The sequence below is a fragment of the Monodelphis domestica genome, chromosome 5, assembly GCF_027887165.1.
Source record: "Monodelphis domestica isolate mMonDom1 chromosome 5, mMonDom1.pri, whole genome shotgun sequence".
Classification (NCBI taxonomy): domain Eukaryota; kingdom Metazoa; phylum Chordata; class Mammalia; order Didelphimorphia; family Didelphidae; genus Monodelphis; species Monodelphis domestica.
The window spans coordinates 136,317,348-136,338,106 of NC_077231.1; the positions used below are offsets into that span (position 1 = coordinate 136,317,348).

Consider the following 20,759-nt stretch of genomic DNA (forward strand, 5'->3'; position numbering starts at 1 on the left):
AAGAAATAGAAAGGTAGGTGAATGGAACAGGACATACATACAGCAAACAGAAGTAAAATATTATAGTAATCTTGCATTCAACAAAAGAATAGACCCAAATTTGGGGGGATAGAAACTTAATAAAAATAAGAAAGTAATTTGACAGATTCTAGGTATTGACCAATATCTTGCACTACTCACTAAGATAAGGTCAAAAGGGATACATGACCTAGATATAAAAGGAGATATCATAAGTTAGAACTGGGAACATATCACCTATTAGATTTGTGGATAGGAATGGAATTTATAAGTAAACAAGCAATAGAGAGCACTATAAGTAATAAAATTAATGTTTTGATTACATTATATAAAAAAGTTTCTGTATAAATAAAACTAATGTAACCAGGATCAGAAGGAAAACATAAAATGGGGTGGGGGAATTTTATAGTTTCTCAGATATTGGTCTCATATCTAAAATATATAGAGAACTTGGTTAAATTTATAAGAATAAGTCATCCCCCAATTGATAAAGGGACAAAAGATATGGACAGTTTGGGGATGAAGAAATCAAAGCCATATATAAGTATATGAAAAAATGCTCTAAATCACTACTGATTATAGAAATGCAAATCAAAATAATTCTGTGATATCATCTCATACCTCTTACGTTGGCTAAAATGATAAAAGGGCAAAATGATAAATTTTGGAGAGCATGTGGAAAAGTGGAAACACTAATACACTATTGGTAAAACTGCAAATCAATCCAACCATTTTGGAAAGCAATTTGAAACTATAGCCAGAGAATTATAAAGCTGGATATTCCCTTAGATCCAGCATACCTTTGTTTGATCTGTTTCCCAGGGAGATGAGGGATAAAAGAGAAGAAACTCTTCTAAGATACATATAGCAGTTCTCTTTGTGGTGACAAGGAACTGGAAATTGAGGGAGTGTCTATCAATTGGGAGATGGCTAGATAAATTGTTATACAATTGTGATCTAATATTACTGTATCCTAAAAAATAAGCATTTGTTTAAAACTTGAAAAGACCTACATGCGGTAATGAAGAGTGAAACAAGTAGAACAAAGAAAACATTATTCACAGTTTCAGAATTAATATTTGAAAAATAACTTACAAATATCCACCTCCAGAGAATGAACTGAAAAACAGAAATAAAAGGACAATCTATATATACATATATTTTGTCAGGTGATATCTTCTATGGTGCAGGAAGGGGAGGGAGAGACTGAAATAACTAAGAATAACTTTTTTAAATAAATGTTTTTGAAAGCGAAAAAGAAATCCTGGCATGTTTCAGAACAATTAAAAAAAAGAGAGAGAAACATTTACGTGAACTTATCTCTCTTCCCTTATTGTCTTATAAAAAGCTGATTAAGAATTATTGAAGGAGCAAAGTGCTGTAATAAAGGTCCCAAAAAGTTTCTTCTGGTTCTAGAACTGAAATGTAAAAGACTTAATTATATAACTGAAAGATAGCTCAATCAAAAATCATTTCAAAGGTAGCTAGGTAGCATAGTGGGATAAAGTACCAGACCTGTAATCAAAAAGGACTTGGGTTCAAATTTGACCTCATACATTTCTTAGCTGTGTGAACCTATGCAAGTCACTTAATCCTATTTGCCTAGCCCTTGCCCTTTGTTTTTAGAGTTGTTACTAAGACAGAAAGTAAGGGTTTCCAATCATTTCCATGTAAACTCTGTGTCAGATACTGTGCTACTCATTAGAAAGGCAAATACAAATAATTAACAATCTCTTACCTCTCGGAGTTTAGATTCCACAGGGGAGACAGTATGTATGTATACAAAGGTATAGAGAATATATGCAAAATGAATATAAGATATTTTGAGGGGAAGGCACCAGTACCTGGAGGGACCAAGAAAGGCTTTGCACAAAAAATATGATGTGAGCTTAGACTTAAGGGAAACCAGGTACTCCAAGAAGTCAAAGGTCAGAATAGAAAACATTCAAAACACAGGAAAGAGTCAATAGAAAGACAAAACTGGAGATGGACTGTTATGTGTGCAGAAGAATAAGTAGAACCATATAAGTGCATCATAAAGTATGTGGACATGACTAATGATTTATAGGACTAGAAGGTAGGAAGGTATTAGGTTGTGAAGAGGTTTAAGGGTCAAGAGGAGTTTGTATATAATCCTAAAGGTAATTGGGAGCTACTGGAATTTATTGAGTAGAGAATGAAATCATCAGAACTTAATTTTAGAAAAATCACTTTGGCCACTATGTAGATGATAAATTATTATAGATGATATATTATCCCTGAAGTAGAGTTGTTTTTGTTGTTCAGTTGTTTTTGTTTATGTCCAATTCCTCATGACCTCATGTTTACGGCTTTCTTGGTAAAGAGCCTGGAATGGTTTGCCATTTTCTTCTCCAGCTCATTTTACAGAGGAGGAAACAGAGGCAAACAGGGTTATGTCACTTTCTTGGGTTCATATAGCTGCTAAGTGTCTGAGACCAGATTTGGACTCATGGAAATTGGTCTAGGGGTCAATTGCAATCATCCAAGTGAGAGATGGTGAGGGACTGGACTAGGATGGTGGGCATGTGAAGGAGCAGAGAGAAGTAGACAAAGGTCGTAGATAGGATACTGGCTTTAGAGTTAAGAAAACCTGGTTTCTTATCTTATTGGAGACATTTCGTTAGCTTTGTGACTTTGGATTTCAGATAACCTCTCTGGGTCTGTTTTCTCATCTGTAAAATAAGGGGATTGGACCTGAAGAACTCTAAAATCCCTTCTTCCTCTCTCTCAATGATACTCTAATCCAACAATATATGCTAGAGATAGTGTAGAGATTAAGGATGCCACAAGATTTGCCAACAGATTGGATTATGCAGGTTTCATGAGAGAAGGAGATGAGAATGACAGTGAAATTATGAGCCTAGATGACTGAATGTACAATAGTTCCCACAAGATTGGTAGGAAAGCTCAGGAAATAGATGAGTTTGGAAGAAAAGGATAATGTCTTTTTTTTTCCAAATAGAGACTATTCTGTCACAAGAAATTCAGTGTTCATGAAACTGGAATATATGAGACGCCTTTGAACTTGGAATTTACAAGCTGGTACACACCTCTGCTAGGTAAGTATGAATAGTTGTTACAGTCTACCTAAAAAGGCATTGTCAAAGATAGAAGGTATGCTAGTGTGCCTTTTACAAGTAGGGGATAATTCCATAATTCTTTTTGTGTGTTTATACCCCTTTTAGTCAATCCAAAAATATTTATTTAGACCTCATTATTCAGTTTATTTCAACAAGCATTTATTAAGTATAGGTTCTGTGTAGGATGTGACACTAGGTGCCATTTATGCAAAAATGGAGCATGACACAGATGTTCCCGTCAAAGAGTGCCTTCACATTAGACATCCTCTTTGAGTTGTGACCCCTCCTAACCTCTGCCTCCTCATCCTTTTCTTCAAGCCATAACTTAGCATCAACTGCATGAAGCCTTCCCTGTCTCAGATACTTTCTAGCTGTGCATCCCTAAACAACTGACTTAACCTCTGTTTGTCTCAGTTTCCTCAATTATAAAGTGAGATTAATAGTAGCACTTATTTCCTAGAGTTGTTGTAACAGTCAAATGAAATAATATGTTTAGCACAGTGCCTGGCACATTGTCATTGATATTCAGTCATTTTTCAGACATGTCTGACTCTTCATGATCTCATTTGGGGTTTCTTGGCAAAGATGCTGAAGTGGTTTGCCATTTCCTTCTCCAGCTCATTTTATAGATGAGGAAACAGCAACTTGCTCAGAATCATTCGCCCAAGTAGATTTCTAGGAAGTGAACACAAACCTTTCATAACTTTTCAAAAAAAATACCTTGATAAACTTCTTGGGCAAACCAGTTCAAGAAGTATCCATTTGTAAAGTACATATTTATATCAATCAACAGGTTGAATAGTTGAACAGATCGTTGTTCAACCATGTTGGGGGGGGGCTGCCTTTTTCAAGATAGGAAAAACAATTGAGGTCTTCAATGAAGTTCAATTCCTTTCTTAATGGTATCACTTCTCCCAGGCTTCCCACTGCTCCCACACATCCACTTGGGATAAATTTAACATTCAAATATGACACATAGGACTATTCTTATGGCTTTATTAAAAACTCTACTAAAGAGTCAGTGAGGTTACTCAGTGGATAGAAATTCAGGTCTGAAGACAGAAAGTCCAGGGTTCATGTCTGGTCTCAGATACTTCCTAGCTGTGTGACCCTGGGCAAGTCACAACCCCAGTTGCCTGGCCCTTACTGCTTTTCTGCCTTGGAACAAATACTTAGTATCAGTTCTAAGACAGAAGGCAAAGGTTTAAAAAAAACTCTAGTAAACATGCTGCTATTGAATAAATTTAGTGTTTGCATTACAGTAATAGTCGTTTTTTTTTTAATGGAAAGTCCTAACTTTGTAGTATTATTTTCAGAAATTAATATTTATGTTCATGTGTGCCTATTAAAATAGATGCCTTACATATAGAGAGTTTAATAAAGACATCAAGACTGAACAAGGAGAATCTCTCATGTATATCGAACGGGGGCCTTTTTTCATGTGAAAGATCAGACTATGGAGAAGTGAAAGATGAACCTGCTTTGGACGTAACTCTCAAAGGAAACAAGTAAGACCAAATAATAGACTGAATATAGATCACTGAACAATCGTTAGACGTTTAGAAGTCTGTTAGAGCAACTTTTTTTCTCCTCAACTTTTTTTAGTAGCAATGTCAGTTCTCTGATTTCTGACATATACCGAATTAAGATCAAGTACTTTTTTCTTTCTTTCTTAAATTAACACACATTTCAAAATTTCAAAAGCAAATTGGCCCACTTAAAATGATTCCTATTATTACAAACCTGCAAGTTCACTGGGTCAAAGTCAGTTTATTTTTTTAATTTATTTAATTAATTTAGAATATTTTTCCATGGTTACATGATCCATATTCTTACCCTTCTCTCCTCCCTCTCCCTCCCATAGCCAACAAGCATTTCAACTGGGTTTTACATGTATCATTGATCAAGACCTATTTCCCAAAGTCAGTTTAATAAATTGTTTCTGCTATCAATTCCTAGAAAAGGCCATGTTAACTTTTGAAGTCTTCTCTAATCCATATTCCTTCTAGAGACTGAGCACTTGTCTGGATTCAATGACTAACTTCTAGATTCAGAAATCTAATTACATCAGTGACCATTGTCTTCCCCAAAGAAGCTTCACTTCAGCAGCTAAGGAAGCAATATTTTGAATTGCAAACTCTTTATTTTCATTTTCACCTGTCATCTCTTTGGCTAGTCAGCTTTAGTTGACAGATTCAGGAACACTTTTTGCATAATGCTCCATCTTTCAGGATTTAGAAGAGCTGAAATGAGGCTATTTTGTCATTTAGGATACTGCCAAAAACATACATCTCTTCCTAGTTGAAACACGAAAGGAGAATCCTACTGGTTCTTTACTTTTAAATATTCAATTCTAACTTTTATTGCTAGGTGCTCAGTAGCTTCAGTTGGTGTTCAAACAATTGTACATCTTCCTGTTTCCACCACAATGGATGATCTATGTGTGAAGGTAAGTATTAGACAAGCTTTCTCTCCTTTTCTCACATCTGCCTTAACCTTTTGTTGTTGTCTTCATGGGTATTTATTGTTTTAGTATTATAGATATTTTTAAAAGAAGGGAAACTGCGCATTATCTGCTTTCTAGTACATATTGGATTTATTCATCGGTTACACAGACAAATATATCTAATGCTTACAACATGACCAGTAAGTTTTAAGCATTCTGCTAGAGACAGAAGATACTCTTATCGCCTTGGAGAAACTAATGATCTAAATAGTAAGGAAAATTAAAGAGAAAAATTAAGACTTTAACTGTGTAATTGATACTTAGTGGAATAGTAATTTGAAGAAATTTGAAGAAAATAGACAGGTATAATCTAAGAAGTTTCATAAGGAAAATTGGGTTTGAGAAAAGTCTTAAAAGAAACGCTGAGGTGGGGCAGCTGGGTGGCTCAGTGGATTGAGAGGCAGGCCTGGAGATGGGAGGTCCTGGGTTCAAATTTGGACACAGATATTTCCTAGCTGACCTAGGCAAGTCACTTAACCCCCATTGCCTGGCCCTTACCACTCTTCTGCCTTGGAACCAATACATAGTATTGATTCTAAGATGAAAGGTAAAGGTTATTTTTTATTTAAAACTAAATAAAAATAAAATTTAAAAGATATATTGAAGGCAGCTATGTGGCTCAGTGGATAGAGCACCAGGCCTGGGGATCAGGAAGACATGGGCTCAATCTGGCCTCAGACACTTTCTAGCTATGTGACTATGGGCTGGACATTTAACCCATTTATTTAGCCTTTGCCCTTTTATCTTAGAATTTTACTAAAGCAGAAAGTAGGGGTTGAAAAAAAGATATGTAGGATTTTGTACATATATATGTTGGGGTTAATACATTTCTCTTAAGGGGACAGCATGAAGAAAGGCATAAAAGCAAAAATGATCATGTCATGCACAGGGAACATTTTATAACCCTGTTTGAATAAAGCACAAGGAGGGAATATGTTGGGGAGTGGCAGGAAATAAATAGGTAAGGCAGGGTCACAGTGTGAATGGATTTGAAAGCCAGGAATTGATGAAGTAGGAAATAAGAAGCCATTGTAGGTTCTTGATCAGAAGAGTGACATGAAATTGGCAGCATTTGGGGGAAATTAGGCTGGGGTCAGTATATAGCATAAATTGAAAGGAAGAGAATTGAAGCAATGAGTTAGTAATCAATAAGAGACTAAATTAGACCAGTAGCTTCTAGAATACAGAGGAGAGGAGGAATCCTAAAGACTTTTCCAAGAAAGGAAGAACAGAATTTGGTAGTGAATTTTATATAAACATTGAAAGAGAGGACTGATTTTAGAGTCTCCAATGTTTTCTCATCTGGGAGATTGGAATTGTGGGGCTACTGAAATAGGAAGTAATTATGCTTTTTTCTCAATGGGAATGAAAGTGAGTGAGAGGGAGAGAGACTGTCAGGGAGGAGACAGAGACAGAGGATACAGAGAAAGAGGGGGAGGCAAAGAGAAAAAATGAGGGAGGGAGAAAGGGGGAATGTGTATATTAATGCTGGAGATGCTAATGAGAACCTGGGGAACCTATTTTCAGTTTTAAAGGCATTTGCTTTGGCCCTCAGTTTACTTGGTTTCTTGGTTCTTAGATGACCATAATGAGGCCATAAAGTGGAAGAATGCAAAATACTTCAAAATGATCAAAACCTGAGACACCCTGTGACTCACCCACTGTTGAGATCAAAGCTCAATAACCTTCTGGAAGAAGACCATTTTTCATGGTCTCAGTAAATCTATTGGGCTGGAAATGAACTTTGCAGTTGAAGTAGCACTTCAACTTAAGTAATGCTCATCTGGGTAAGAAACAATACAAAGAACTGCAAAATGGTCGTGTTGGGATCTGGTGCCCATAAACAAGGAGTTCTTCACCTTTTTTATAACATGGACCTCTTTAGCAACCTGCTGAAGCCTAAAAATTTCTTCTTAAAATGTTTTTAAATGCATAAAACAAAAGAATTTAAAGTATAAGAAAAATTATGTTGAGATTCAATTTTCAAAAAAGAAAAATCACAGACCTCAGGTTAAGAATTTCTATTATAGAGTATTCTGAATCTACCTGTGGTTATACAAAATTAAAATATTTCTCAGACTATAGCCAAATAGCTCATATAATTTATATAGGCTGTAGTGTTTTCCAATAAAGTGGTACAAACAATTCCATTATGTTACAGCTGCCTGGGCTTTCTATAGCTGCTTATTTCTCCATAATTTCTTCATTTATCAACCTTATAGAACAACTAGGAAACAGAAAATGACAACTAATTTCATTATCCACTAATAGCTTTTACTAAGTTTGCTGAAGATTGGCATTAAAACTGGGATGTTACTTTATATTGGGGAGGAGAAAGAGTTTTGGGGGGGAATAGTGAAAGAAGGAGGACAAAATTCAAACCCCACCTGTCTGTTATTCCCTTCAGCAAGTCACTGAACCTCTGTAAGTCCCAGTTTCTTCATCTGTATAACAAGAAGTTTGGCCTCCAGAAATCTATGATACTCCCAAGCTTCTTTATGTCCACATTCTTCTCATGTTGCCAAGCTCTCCTCAACACTCTTGCCTGGGGTAGGGTGGGACTGGGGGTTTCCTCATATTCTTTATTAGTGAGAGTTCATTGTATCTATTTTTTAATTTTTGTTAAATATTTTGTTTTTTCTCAATTTCATGTAAAAATAATTTTAAATATTTCTTATTATGACTTTGTATCTCAAAATTTTTAAAAACATAATTAGGAATGTCTAATCAAGTTGTTCATACATATTCTCTACTGTATCATACTCTACAATAAATATATAAGCAAGAATTATCAAGATGCTGTCTTGTCACAAATATTTGTTATATTTGTTATAAACAGTATTTTATAATATGAGTTATTATAAACAGTACAATGAGGTGATTATCCCATTAAATGTTTATTTTTACTTTTACACAATGTAAACATATCAAGAAGTACTTTACTGGCCACTCAGATACAAATGTATGAACCATTCCATGATATAAAGTTCCTTTTATCTTTTAGTTTGCCTAAGAGTAAGAATATGAAGATTTATATCATTCAGGTCCACTAGTAGAAACTCATGAGTCATTTTATATCATATTTAGGTTATATTTAGAGTACCAAAAGACTGTAAAAACTATTTGATACTTTAACACTTACTTCCTTGCATACTAGTCTGCTATAGTCACTGAAAAAATAGAAGGAGGACCACCAAGGACTAAGGATTTCCCATTTTTCTTTGGTTACTGAATTTCCTTGATCAAAACATTTATAGTCTAGAATCCAACTCCCTAGTGGTAAGTTTTCTGAACTTAGCCATAATGATTAAAATATTTTATATTTATATAATTCTTCAAGGCTTAAAAAATACTTTTTATACATTCTCATTTGATCCTCACAACAACCTTATCAAGTACGAATTGCTACCCTCATTTCACATTTGAGGAAACTGATGCTTACATTAAGTGTCTGGCCCGTGTTACCTTGTTGCCTTAGTTACCCAGCTGTGAGGCAGGAGTTAAATAAAGATTTTCCCTGACTCCAACCAAGCCCAGTACTCATCTCCCTATATATCTTACTATTTCCATTACTCATAAGTAACCTTGAGAGTGTTATTTAGTTTAAGAAATCCGTTACTTAGTAAACCCAAAGATAATTTTTTGGTTCTTGGGGAATTTGATTTGAACTCCCAACTCAGGGCATTTTCATTGGCTGTCTTCAAGCTTAGAATGCTCTTCCTCCCCACTGTTATCTTCTGGCTACCTTAGTTTCTTCACATTTAAGCTAAAATCGCACTTTTTGCACAGGAAACCTTTTGTGAGCTCATTTAAATGTAGTTATTGATTATTTCAAGTTATCCTATATATAGATTTCTTATTCATAGTTGTTGGCATTTTCTCTCCCTCACTAAACTGTGAGTTCTTTGAGAGCAGGGACTATCTTTTGCTGTTCTTTATATTCCCAACAGATAGCAATGTGACAGGTGCATAGTAGACACTTAATATTAATTGGTTTTTTAAAAGACCTGTGGGAGACTGCCAGCAGCTCCCACAAGAAAGGCAAGATAGAAGGTTATCTCCTTGGGGTAAAGGAACTGAAGCCATGGGGATGGTAAGAGAGAGTCAGACACCAAAACTTAAGTGAAACTCCAGCAGCACAGACCTAGCTCGTCAGCACCCCATTTCCCAAGGACAGGAGGCAATGAGGTGACTTTAAGACAACACCTTGGGAATCAGAAATGAGTTTGGAGATCAGTAAAGGGCAAAGCCACAGTCCCATAGTACGAACTGTTATGGCTGGAGGATGGGGGATAGGGAAGCAAAGGTGATTCACAGAGACAAAGGAAACTACATAAGAAAGACTGAGCATGGCCAGAGGCCAAGTTGCAGGAGAGAGAGAGAGAGAGAGAAAGGTAGGTGAGAGATGTGGAAGGAAGGAGGGAAAGTAAGTAAGTGAGAGTGGGCTGGCCTTGTGCTGCTCATCTTTATTGACATTCATATGCAAAAATACATAATGCATATTAATGAAGACACAGTGGATTGTCATTGGTTCAGATGTAAATCGTGACAAGATAGAGGCATATCTTTTCTCAGCCTGGTGAGAACAAAGAAACCTGATTTCAGGCCTAAACCTGTTGGGATCAAAGTTCAGTGCCTTTCTTGCCATGCACAAGACTGAGTATGAGTTCTCCTAAGACAATCTTTACATTTTAATTATTTCCCTTGTCCATACATAGGTGTGGACTGCTACAAGATCTGACACATTTTTAAGAACCAGCCTTTAATTTGTGGAAAGCTGTAACAAAACTGTTGGGCTTACTAAGTAAGATGAGTACATTTTGTTTGTGAGGACAGGAAGGGAAAATCTTTAGATTGCTCATTTTTTCTTGACCCTTCCCCATAATGTCTTACATATGAAGTTTCCAGAATCATTCATGAGTAGTAAGTATGAAGCAGAAAAGATAGCACTGAATGCTGGGTAGATAAGCTAAAAATAAAAGTTGTCCATATTTATCTTTGTTCTTCATTGGGGGTTATTTATGTAAAGGTTTGCAAATCTTAAAGCATTATGTAAATATTTTCAACAACCTGAAACATCCCTTCATGTTCTTATTTGGGGGGGGGGGAAGGTGGAATCCTGGTACCATGATGGAGAAAAGGAAACAAATTCAGTGGGGAAAGTGCTAGATTTTTAGTCATAAGACTTGAGTTAACACTATCTCTGCCAACTTATAACCTTTATGACCTTGGACAAGGCATTTAACCTATTTATTGTCTCAGTTTCCTCATTTTTATACTAAGAAGGGACCAGGTGGCTTCATAGCTCCCTTCTAGCTCTATCGCTATGATCCTGTGAATTTTAAAATTATTTCAGTACTCTCCTAGCTATCCCAAGTGTTGTCTTGGTTTAAACATGTATGTAACTTTAATACACTGGGAGGACAAATCAAGTCTTACAAGAAATAAACTTCAAAAGAGTAGGTACGTCTCTAGGTTTGGGGGTACAAAGTACAGTTTATTTGAAGAGTTCATCTTTTAGATTTAACTCTTTCAAACTTTTGATGATATTGATTTAGTGTTTCTTTGTCATATCTTCAAGTACATTTAATAGCAATTTACTTTGTTCAAGGTTTATATGTATTTGGGGAAACTCAGATCTGTTTTGTTTGTTTTTATTTAAATTTGTCTGATTCTTCTCTTGACTGAAACAGGCAAACATTAACTGGTTGTGTAAGCTTTAATTTGTGGGATAACTAATACTACCAGTGTTTTGCTATTTCTGAGAGTTTACACTACCTAGATAAGAGAATAGTTGGACAAATGTAAATGTAAATATGTGTGTGCACACAATGTGCATACAAATACATTATGTGTACATATACATATACATATGTGTATATACATGCAAATATGTGCATATAAAGTCTTCCCACGTGCATATTTTTTTTAATTTCTCAGAATAATGGAAAAGGAATCTTGAAAAGGAATCTAGTCCAGCTTTCTTTCTTTTTTATAATAACTTTCTGGTTTATTTCTTATTTCTATTGATTTTATTACCCAATGCTTGAACACATGTATCTACTTTTCTGGAATTACTCTATGGCCCAGTCCATGGTAGAATCTGTTTCCCCATTGCTTCAGCCTACTCCACCCTATTTTGAGGTTTGCTTAGCCTCAAGAACAAATTCCTAGGCTTTGGATTTCCATTTAAATGTTATGCAGGTTAATATTTGAATGTGCTGAATAGGATGAGGGTATTTTTGTTACACCATGTTTTATTAGAATGTGCAGGATTCAATGACTTCTGTAACATGTAAGTAAACTTTGGGGGCTTTTTTTTCTTTTTAAATAGTTTTTTTTAGCCATTGTCTTTTCTTATTTCATTGATTTCTGCTTCCTGAATTATCCTAAACTGACTATGATGTAAAAAGTTCACAAAAGCTCTTCTTTCGATTTAGATTAGCTGTTTTCCTAGAGGAGTCTTCTCATACTAATCATACTAATTGAAGGAGCAAAGTTATATGAACACTGACAAATTTTAACCATGGGTTATATTTGCCTGCTTTGATGAACTTTGTTTTAGCCATTACTACTAACTCTAGAGGAGTCTTACAAGTACTATAGCTAACATCTTTTCTGAGGTCTATCTTAGTTTTCCTGGAACTCTTGAGGTGTATCTAGTTTATTTTTGAAAAACAGTTCATGTTCACTGTGTACTCAAGTTCATTTCTGATTGCATGGGTTTATATACTTTAATCATTTGGGATTAATACCTATTTATTGCAATGTGTTTAATTCATATCATATGTACAAGTACTCTATGGAATTTCTTAAAATTACAAATTCATTGTATCTCTAGTGAGAATAAATATATAGTATTATTGAAAGCACTCTCATATAATTTTTATAATCTTACTGAAAAGTTTCTTTTGAAGAAGTTAGAGGAATGACAAGAAAATTAAGACATGTTTTGCCCAAAATAGAATTGAAACTCTCATGCTCTTTTTGCTATGGCCCTTTCATTTGACTTTTTAAGAAATAGAACTTTTACAAACTGTGGTTTGTGATTAGGATATTCCTGTTTTTCTCCATACTAAAATCTGAAAAAGCTAAGGTACTTTGACTGAAACAATAAAAACAATAAAAATTTAAATATATTTTATTTTAAACCTGTTTTCCTCCAAAATTCATTTAAGTATAAATAATATTAATTTTCATAAAGTAAAATTTCCTTTTTGATTGTTGTGAAATAATAACTATCAGTAAACCAAGGGAAGTGACAATTCATATTTTTCCAGAATACTGGTGTTCTTTGTAAAGAATCACCTCTTTGATGTGATATATCTTTAGCACAGAGAAAGAAGGGGAAAAGAGTGTTTTCTTGTCTTCCCCTTTTTGACAAGATATCTGTCATTTGACCACAACTAAACATTTGATTAATTTACAGAAAATGAAGGACATTGGGATAGCCTTTGATGTTTCATTTGCTATGTCAACAATTTGAATGTAGACTACATAATCATAATGCCAATAGAATATTAACTGGCATCATTTAAGTGGCCACAGTATATGAGATTAGGTGATCTAACATCAAAAACTTTTAAGAAGAGATAAGTTTATTAACCACATAGCAGTGAACAAATGTAATTCTTCCGCTATTTGAGTTGATGGGCATTTAACAACCTGACATAGAAATGAAATTTTTTAAATTTGGGATGAACTTAAAATATTTAGATAATATTTTTATTGCAAGATGGTAACTTGGGTCATAGATTTGACAGGCATAAATCTAATAAAAACATTCAAAAATTTTGCTTAGTTTTTTTGTCAGTCAATATGTAAATGTAAAAAACATTGTATTAAGTGCTAGTGCTATGTGTATAAAAAAATTAATCAAAGCCTACTAAAAGAAGCTTATACCCTAAAGAGGGAAAAGAATATCTCTACAAAACGAATGTGTATAAAGGAATTAAACATAAGGTAATTTGAGAAGGAAAGAACTATCTGTTGTGGAATCAGTAAAAACTTAATTCAGAAGATAGTATGTGAGCTCTATCTTAAAGGAAGAGAACTTGGTTAGTAAAGGAGTTCATTCCAGGTATATTGGCATATGTGCCATACTAAAGCCACAGAGACAAGAAATGGAGTATGATACTGAGGAACAAAAAGAAGGTCGGCTTGACTATATTCAGAAGTATTATGGGAGAACTAATTTCCTGTGAGACTAGTTAGGATGATATGGGATGCATGGAATAGGAGAGAGACAAGGCAAGGAGACCTATGAAAAGGCTATTGCATTCATCTAGGTGAGAAGTGATGAGTGCCTAAACTAAAGTGAGAGTTTTATGAATGGAGAATAGGTCACATGTGAAAAACGTTGAGGTAGAAGCAGCAAAATTTGGCAATTCAACTTATTTGTGACGTGATAGGCAGTAAAGTGACCAGGATAATGCTAAGAATTTGGAAGACTGGAAAAGTGATGGTGTCATAAGCAGGAATTAAGGAAGTTTGTAAGGGAAAGTTTGAGAAATAATGAGTTCAGTTTTAAACTCCTTAAGCTTAAGATATCTGGGACTTCCAGTTTGAAATGTCCTCTGGGTGTTTAGTGATGTAAGACCAAGACTCAAGGTAGAGACTGGTGTTATATATATATATATATATATATATATATAGTCCCAAAATTATTAGTGCTGTTTTATGCTTCAGGGAACACTACATAAAATATGTGTGTATGTATGAACTACATATGCATGTGTATATGTATGTATGTGCATATATATGTCATCTGCATAGAAATGAAGGTATGGGAACTGATGAAGTTACTAAGAGAATGTAAGAAAAGAGAATGGAACCTCAGACAGAACTTTTGGGAACACCTACATAGTAGGTGGTTAATAAGTGGGCATTTTATCATGAAGGACATTACCGTCTTGTTCGACATCTCATTGGGGCATGAAGGTTATTGGGGATCCTCAAAGGCTAGTGTAAACATAAAATGCCACATTTTATAAATCTAGAAAGGCTTTGATTAGTGACATTTTTTTGTGTGTTTTTTCCCCCAAGGGACAATGTAGCTAAAGTTTAGGTATGCTTATTACCAGATTATTGTCATTGTCAGATGTAAAAATTAAATTATATATCTATGATAAAAATATTATTTTTTGAGGTTTATTAAGGATTATTAGAAATCAGTTATACAAAATAAAAACCACGTGCCCATGGCTGATTAGCCCATTCAAAATCCCCGTGCTTAGCTTACCACTAATTTCTACATCATTGCAATGGCAGAGAGGAGCATGGGAGGTGTTACTGCCAGTTAAATACAAATTATGATCTCACCTACATGGAGACTCGGGTGAGTCTCTGGGAAATACCAAGGACTTCTGGGGATTGAAGTCTAGTGTTCAAAATCTCCAATTTTACATTCTCCCCCTGAGGCCTGAGGAAGACTAGTCTCTCTGATAGGTCTTGTAAACATACCAGCTATGAAATTACAATAATTTGAGGATAAGAGGAAAAGAGAACAAAACCAAAGATTGCTAGGTGCATTGACAAAAAGCCAGTTGGGGCAGTCCCCTTTGGCATAAGAGTACATACAAAACAAATGCATTCAAACCCTATACAGTTCAAATCACCACCATATCCCAAAATTCACTCTGGATGTCCTGGTGCAGCTTATGGTCTGTGGAGGCATCCTTATCGTGTCCTCTCTAAACAGTTCAGTTTCTGGATTTGGAGAGGTAGCATGTTTCTTTTTTTTTTCCATTTGAATTAGTTTATTCAATCAATTTAGAACATTATTCCTTGGTTACAATAATCACATTCTTTCCCTCCCTCCCCTCTACCCACCCATCCCACAGCCCACATGCAATTTCATTGGGTATTACTTGTGTCCTTGATCAGAACCCATTTTCATGTTGTTGATGTTTTCCCTAGGATGTTCATTTAGAGTCTACATCTCCAACTATATCCCTTCAATCCATGTATTCAAGCGGTTGTTTTCCTTTGGTGTTTTTACTCCCACAGTGTTTCAGGACTAGATATTCAGGATCACTGCATTGACACTAATGGAGAAGTCCATTACATTCGATTATACCACAGTGTATCCATCTCTGTGTACAATGTTTTCCTGGTTCTGCTCCTCTCACTCTGCATCACTTCCTGGTGGTTGTTCCAGTCTCCATGGAATTCCTCCACTTTATTATTCCTTTGAGCACAATAGTATTCCATCACCATCATATACCATAATTTGTTCAGCCATTCCTCATTTGAAGGGTATTCCCTCATTTTCCAATTTTTTGCCACCACAAAGAGCACAGCTATGAATATTCTTGTACATGTCTTTTTCCTTATTATCTCTTTGGGGTACAAACCCAGCAGTGCTATGGATGGATCAAATGGCAGACAGTCTTTTAGCACCTTTTGGGCTAGCATGTTTCTTAACCTAAAATTACTCTCAAAAGGAATTTAAACTTTGCAATTTAAAATAATAATACTTTTACACAGGTGACTAATTTTTGTAATCATTCCACTTCAAGAACAGAATCTACTAAGGCATGAAGAAATTATACTCTTATCAAAAAAAGGAGTACCCATGCTGATGAAAACACAGGTCTTTTTTTAAGGTTTCGAAGTAAAATAGAAAGTGGCTTTGGGCTAAGCATTTGTTTAATCTGGAACAATAAGCAGAATCATAGATTTCCAGAGTTGAAAAGGAATTCAGCCATCAACTGTTCCAATTAAGACCTAGGGAAAAAGAAAAAAACTCTACAGTATACTTGACAAGCAATCATCTTCTTAAAGGGCCTTCCATTTTGGGAAACTATTATCTCCCAATACATTTCATTCCATTTTTTGGATAACCCTAATCATTAGGAGGTTTTGTTTTGCTTTTGCTTTCTATTAAATCTAACTTTCTAAATGCTTTTAAAAATTTGTCCTCATCGGAGGCTTGTACCAAGGAGTCCAAGTAGTAATGAAACATTGTTAATATTTAAACAATTACAGCAGTTTATATTGAACTCTCTGTGTAACAGTGGGATATTTAAATGCTTTGTCTTTGGTTTTCCTTAAAGAAACATCTGTGACTGGGATTCCAAGTAAAGTTTGATTACATGCCAGAAGAGTAACTTGAATCATTTTTGTTTTGCTCAATTAGCATTTCTTTCATTTGAAAAACAAACCTATGCAACAGGGATCATTTAGCCTTGAAAAGAGGTTTTAGGAGGTGACTTCATAAAATAATTGCCTTCAAATTTGCAATCTTATCTGTGAAAAGAAGGAAGGAAGGAAGGAAGGAAGGAAGGAAGGAAGGAAGGAAGGAAGGAAGGAAGGAAGGAAGGAAGGAAGGAAGGAAGGAAAAAGAAAGAAGAAAGAAAGAAAGAAAGAAAGAAAGAAAGGAAGGAAGGAAGGAAGGAAGGAAGGAAGGAAGGAAGGAAGGAAGGAAGGAAGGAAGGAAGGAAGAAAAAAGAAAGAAGAAAGAAAGAAAGAAAGAAAGAAAGAAAGAAAGAAAGAAAGAAAGAAAGAAAGAAAGAAAGAAAGAAAGAAAGAAAGAAAGAAAGAAAAAGAGGAAGGAAGGAAGGAAGGAAGGAAGGAAGGAAGGAAGGAAGGAAGGAAGGAAGGAAGGAAGGAAGGAAGGAAGGAAGGAAGATAGATTCATGTATTCTTGGTCTAAGAAGATAAAACTATGGAGAAATGGGTAGAAATTGGAAAGGGGGAAATTTAGACTTGAGTTCAAGAAAAACTTCATAACAATTAGAGCATTCTAAATAATTGCCTTTCAAAGGTAGTGGTTCCTTCTTTTTTTTTTCCCTTGTTATATGCCTTTAGGAAAAAAAAGATGGATGACCATATGTTGGGAATCTTGTTAAAGGAATTTTTTTTTCAGAGATGGGTTGGACTTGGGGACCAACAAGATCTCTTCCAATTCCAAAATCCCGTGACTATGGATATCCGATCCTCCTAATTGTTGTTATTCTCTTCTGTCATAAGCATTGTATCTATCTGTTGACATGTTACCCCCTAGGGAGAATATAAGCTTCCTGACAACAAGTACTGCTTCATTTTTTACTTTACATCCCCAATAGTTATATGCTTAATAAGTGTCTGTTCATTTGAATTGAATTTGTTAAACTTAAACCACAGAACCATACTGTGGTTTTGAATGTTTAGGGAAGTGAAAAGACCGAACAATGGATAAATAAGCTAGCTTTGTTAATGATATACTTTGAATTTTTCTTTGCTTTGTTGAATAGCTTGCTATACCTTAAAACAAATTAGCATACTATTTTGAAAATTAAATTAGGAATTATGAGGCAGTGAGAAGTCTAAGGTTATTTATAGACTCAAAGAAGCAACAATTGGGTATTGGAAACCTCCCATGAATTTGTTATGTAGAACAAAATATACAAATAAGAGCTTGTGACCCTTATTTGGGAGGCTGAGACTATTGTTTACATAAAATTTGCTCCATTCATTGAATTCTAGCCTGGCCTGCTTACTCCTCTGGGTATGACCTAAGATCTAGGAAGTATATATATCAATGCTAAATCTTGTGATTTACTTTTACATAAACTCAGAACCTCACTTGAATCTTCAAGATAATTGTTTAAGACTGACCAGGCATATATATATATATATATATATATATATATATATATATATATATATATATATATATATATATATAAACTGGGTAAGTTTTGCTTGTGTAGATTTGCTTACAATATAATTCAATATATTTGTATTTTTACAAACGTCTCTAATTTGGCTTTTTTGTAAGCCTCCTAAGGATTGTTTACATGACTGAAGTTTTCCTTTAAATTTCTAACATTACTAGTGCATTTAAAAGTATGAATATTTACAGATGAATTTTAAGAAACTATACACAGTTTATTTATGGATCAAACCTATTTACTATGTAAATTAAGGCATTTCTGCCTCTACTATAATGTTGGATTATCACAAAAAGGGAAATTGAGTATGTATTAATTTTAAATCTCATAAGAATCTTTTGAAGAAATGACTATCATTTTGAATATCCCTTTGTCATTTTTTAAAAGGAGAACCTTGATCACCAATTACCACCTGAGGGTCCACTACAAGCCAGGTTTGCCCATCTTTTTTCTTATTCATTTATTTTCTAAGGCAATTCTTTAGTCCTAATAACTCTAAAATTGCTACTTTCACTTTTTGTCAGTGAGTATTCCACATCAGCCCCTGGACACACTTCTTCCATGAACAGTAACTCCAGTGGTAAGTAATATTGGAAAAGCTATTCCCTCTGTACTGTGCTAGGCTGAAATGTGCAAAAGAGTACTTAGGCAAATGATAAATTTGCATTGTTTTCATTTTGTCTACTTCCTCCTCTTTGTAGACTCAAGCTCTGGATTTTTGACTATGGCCTCTGATAATGTTGATCCCAAATCACATTATGAAAAAGTCAAAACAACACAGCCAGCTCCAATAATGGTAGAGTCTGAAGGTAAGATGGAAAATGACATATGGAGCTGTTACTATCCTGACACGGTAGAAAATAAAACTATTGTCTTTAAGAATTGTGTAATAAAAACTTAATGAACTCTTATTAATTCTTAGAACTCATTGTCTTCTCTTCTAAATCACTTCTCTAAACTTCCTATATTTGCCAAGGGCACCACAATTACCCCAATTATACAAGTTTATAATGTGAATCATACTCACCTCTTCCTTTCCCTTACCTGACATACCTCATCAGTTGATAAAGTTTACAGATCCTACTTTAATAATATTTTTTTGCATCTGTCCCCTTCTCTCCACTCAGAGTATCATTACTACTTTTAGTTCAACATCCTCATTTCAGATGAGGCAATTGAGAGCCAGGGAATTAAGTGACTTGTCCAAAGTCACACACACATAGCTAGTAAATGTCAGAGGCAGGATGTTGTCTGATTCCAGAGCTAGTCCTTCCATTGTACCATGAAACAAATCTCACTGAAACACCCCAATTTGACTCCTACTTAATTTACCAGGTTTATTTCATAGTACATTGTTTCCTTTACTCAACCTTCTTTATACCAATTCTGGAATATATTTTTTCTTTATTTCCACCTCTTAGACCATAGCTTAGTTCAAAATCAGGTGCTAACTGATATTCAAATATTTCCTGATCCCCATTACTGTCAATCTTCTTTCTCTCCTGAAATGACTATGTATTTATTTATCTGACCATATGTTGCATCCTTTGTACTATAAGCTTTCTAAAAAAAGGAATTGCTTCTTTCTCTTGATTTTTGTCTTTATCTCTAACATTTAGCACAGGGCCTTTCATGTAATAAGACTATAATAAATATTCATTGAATTGAGCTAAATTAAGAAAGCAAAAAGATAAGCATGACTTTCTTCTGGGTTTGTTTTTCTTCTCCTGAGGACAGAGTGAGAGGAAATGGGTCTAAACTATATAGGATGAAGATATCTGATAAGGCTTAAGAATTTCTTTTTTTTTAAATAATTTGCTACATTTAAATAGCCAGTTAACTCTCTCCTTCTCTCCCTCCCTTTCTCCCATTATAGATGATATCATTTGACAAAAAGATATATGTATATATAAAACTATGTCTTATTTCTATTTATCAGTTCTTTCTCTGGCAGTGGACACACAAGTTATTCTTCAAACAATGTATCTGGTGTTCTATATAATGCTCCCATGGTTCTGCTCATTTCGTTCTTCATAATTCCATGTAGGTCTTTCTACGTTTTTCCAAAATTAACCTTTTTGCAAATTTCTTACAGTACAGTAGTATTTCATCCCAATCATATACTACAACTTTCTTAATAATAATGGTGATTTGGCACCAGGACAGATTACTGAAAGAGGAGCTATAGATGTTACCTACTTCCCTGGAGATAATTAAAACGAAATCTAATCTCTTCAGAATGATTTAGTATCCAGGCTAACCAAAAGGATGATATGAACTGGACAGCCTTTAAAAATGCCCTTCCAGCCATGTTATTCTGAGAAGAAGATGTAGCTTTTTGCCACTTTTAGCTGGATACCACTATACTTATCTTCATTGAGAATCCAGGCCAATGACCAAATAGAGGAAGGAAAGTAATCAGACTTTATTTCCTGAGATAAAGGTATTTCAGATGAACTAGTAGTAATGCATACATCA

The 20,759-nt window shown here is 34.7% G+C and overlaps 1 protein-coding gene across 1 annotated transcript in view; it reads left to right on the forward strand.

Moving 5' to 3' along the window:
- The window catches only part of IRAG2 (inositol 1,4,5-triphosphate receptor associated 2), a 133,902-nt gene that overhangs the window by 84,958 nt on the left and 28,185 nt on the right, over nt 1-20,759 (forward strand). Inside the window, 6 exon segments of the mRNA XM_056800651.1 lie at nt 3,002-3,098; nt 4,474-4,627; nt 5,490-5,568; nt 18,669-18,715; nt 18,806-18,861; nt 18,983-19,090. Of these exon segments, the coding sequence (XP_056656629.1) occupies nt 3,002-3,098; nt 4,474-4,627; nt 5,490-5,568; nt 18,669-18,715; nt 18,806-18,861; nt 18,983-19,090 (541 nt within the window).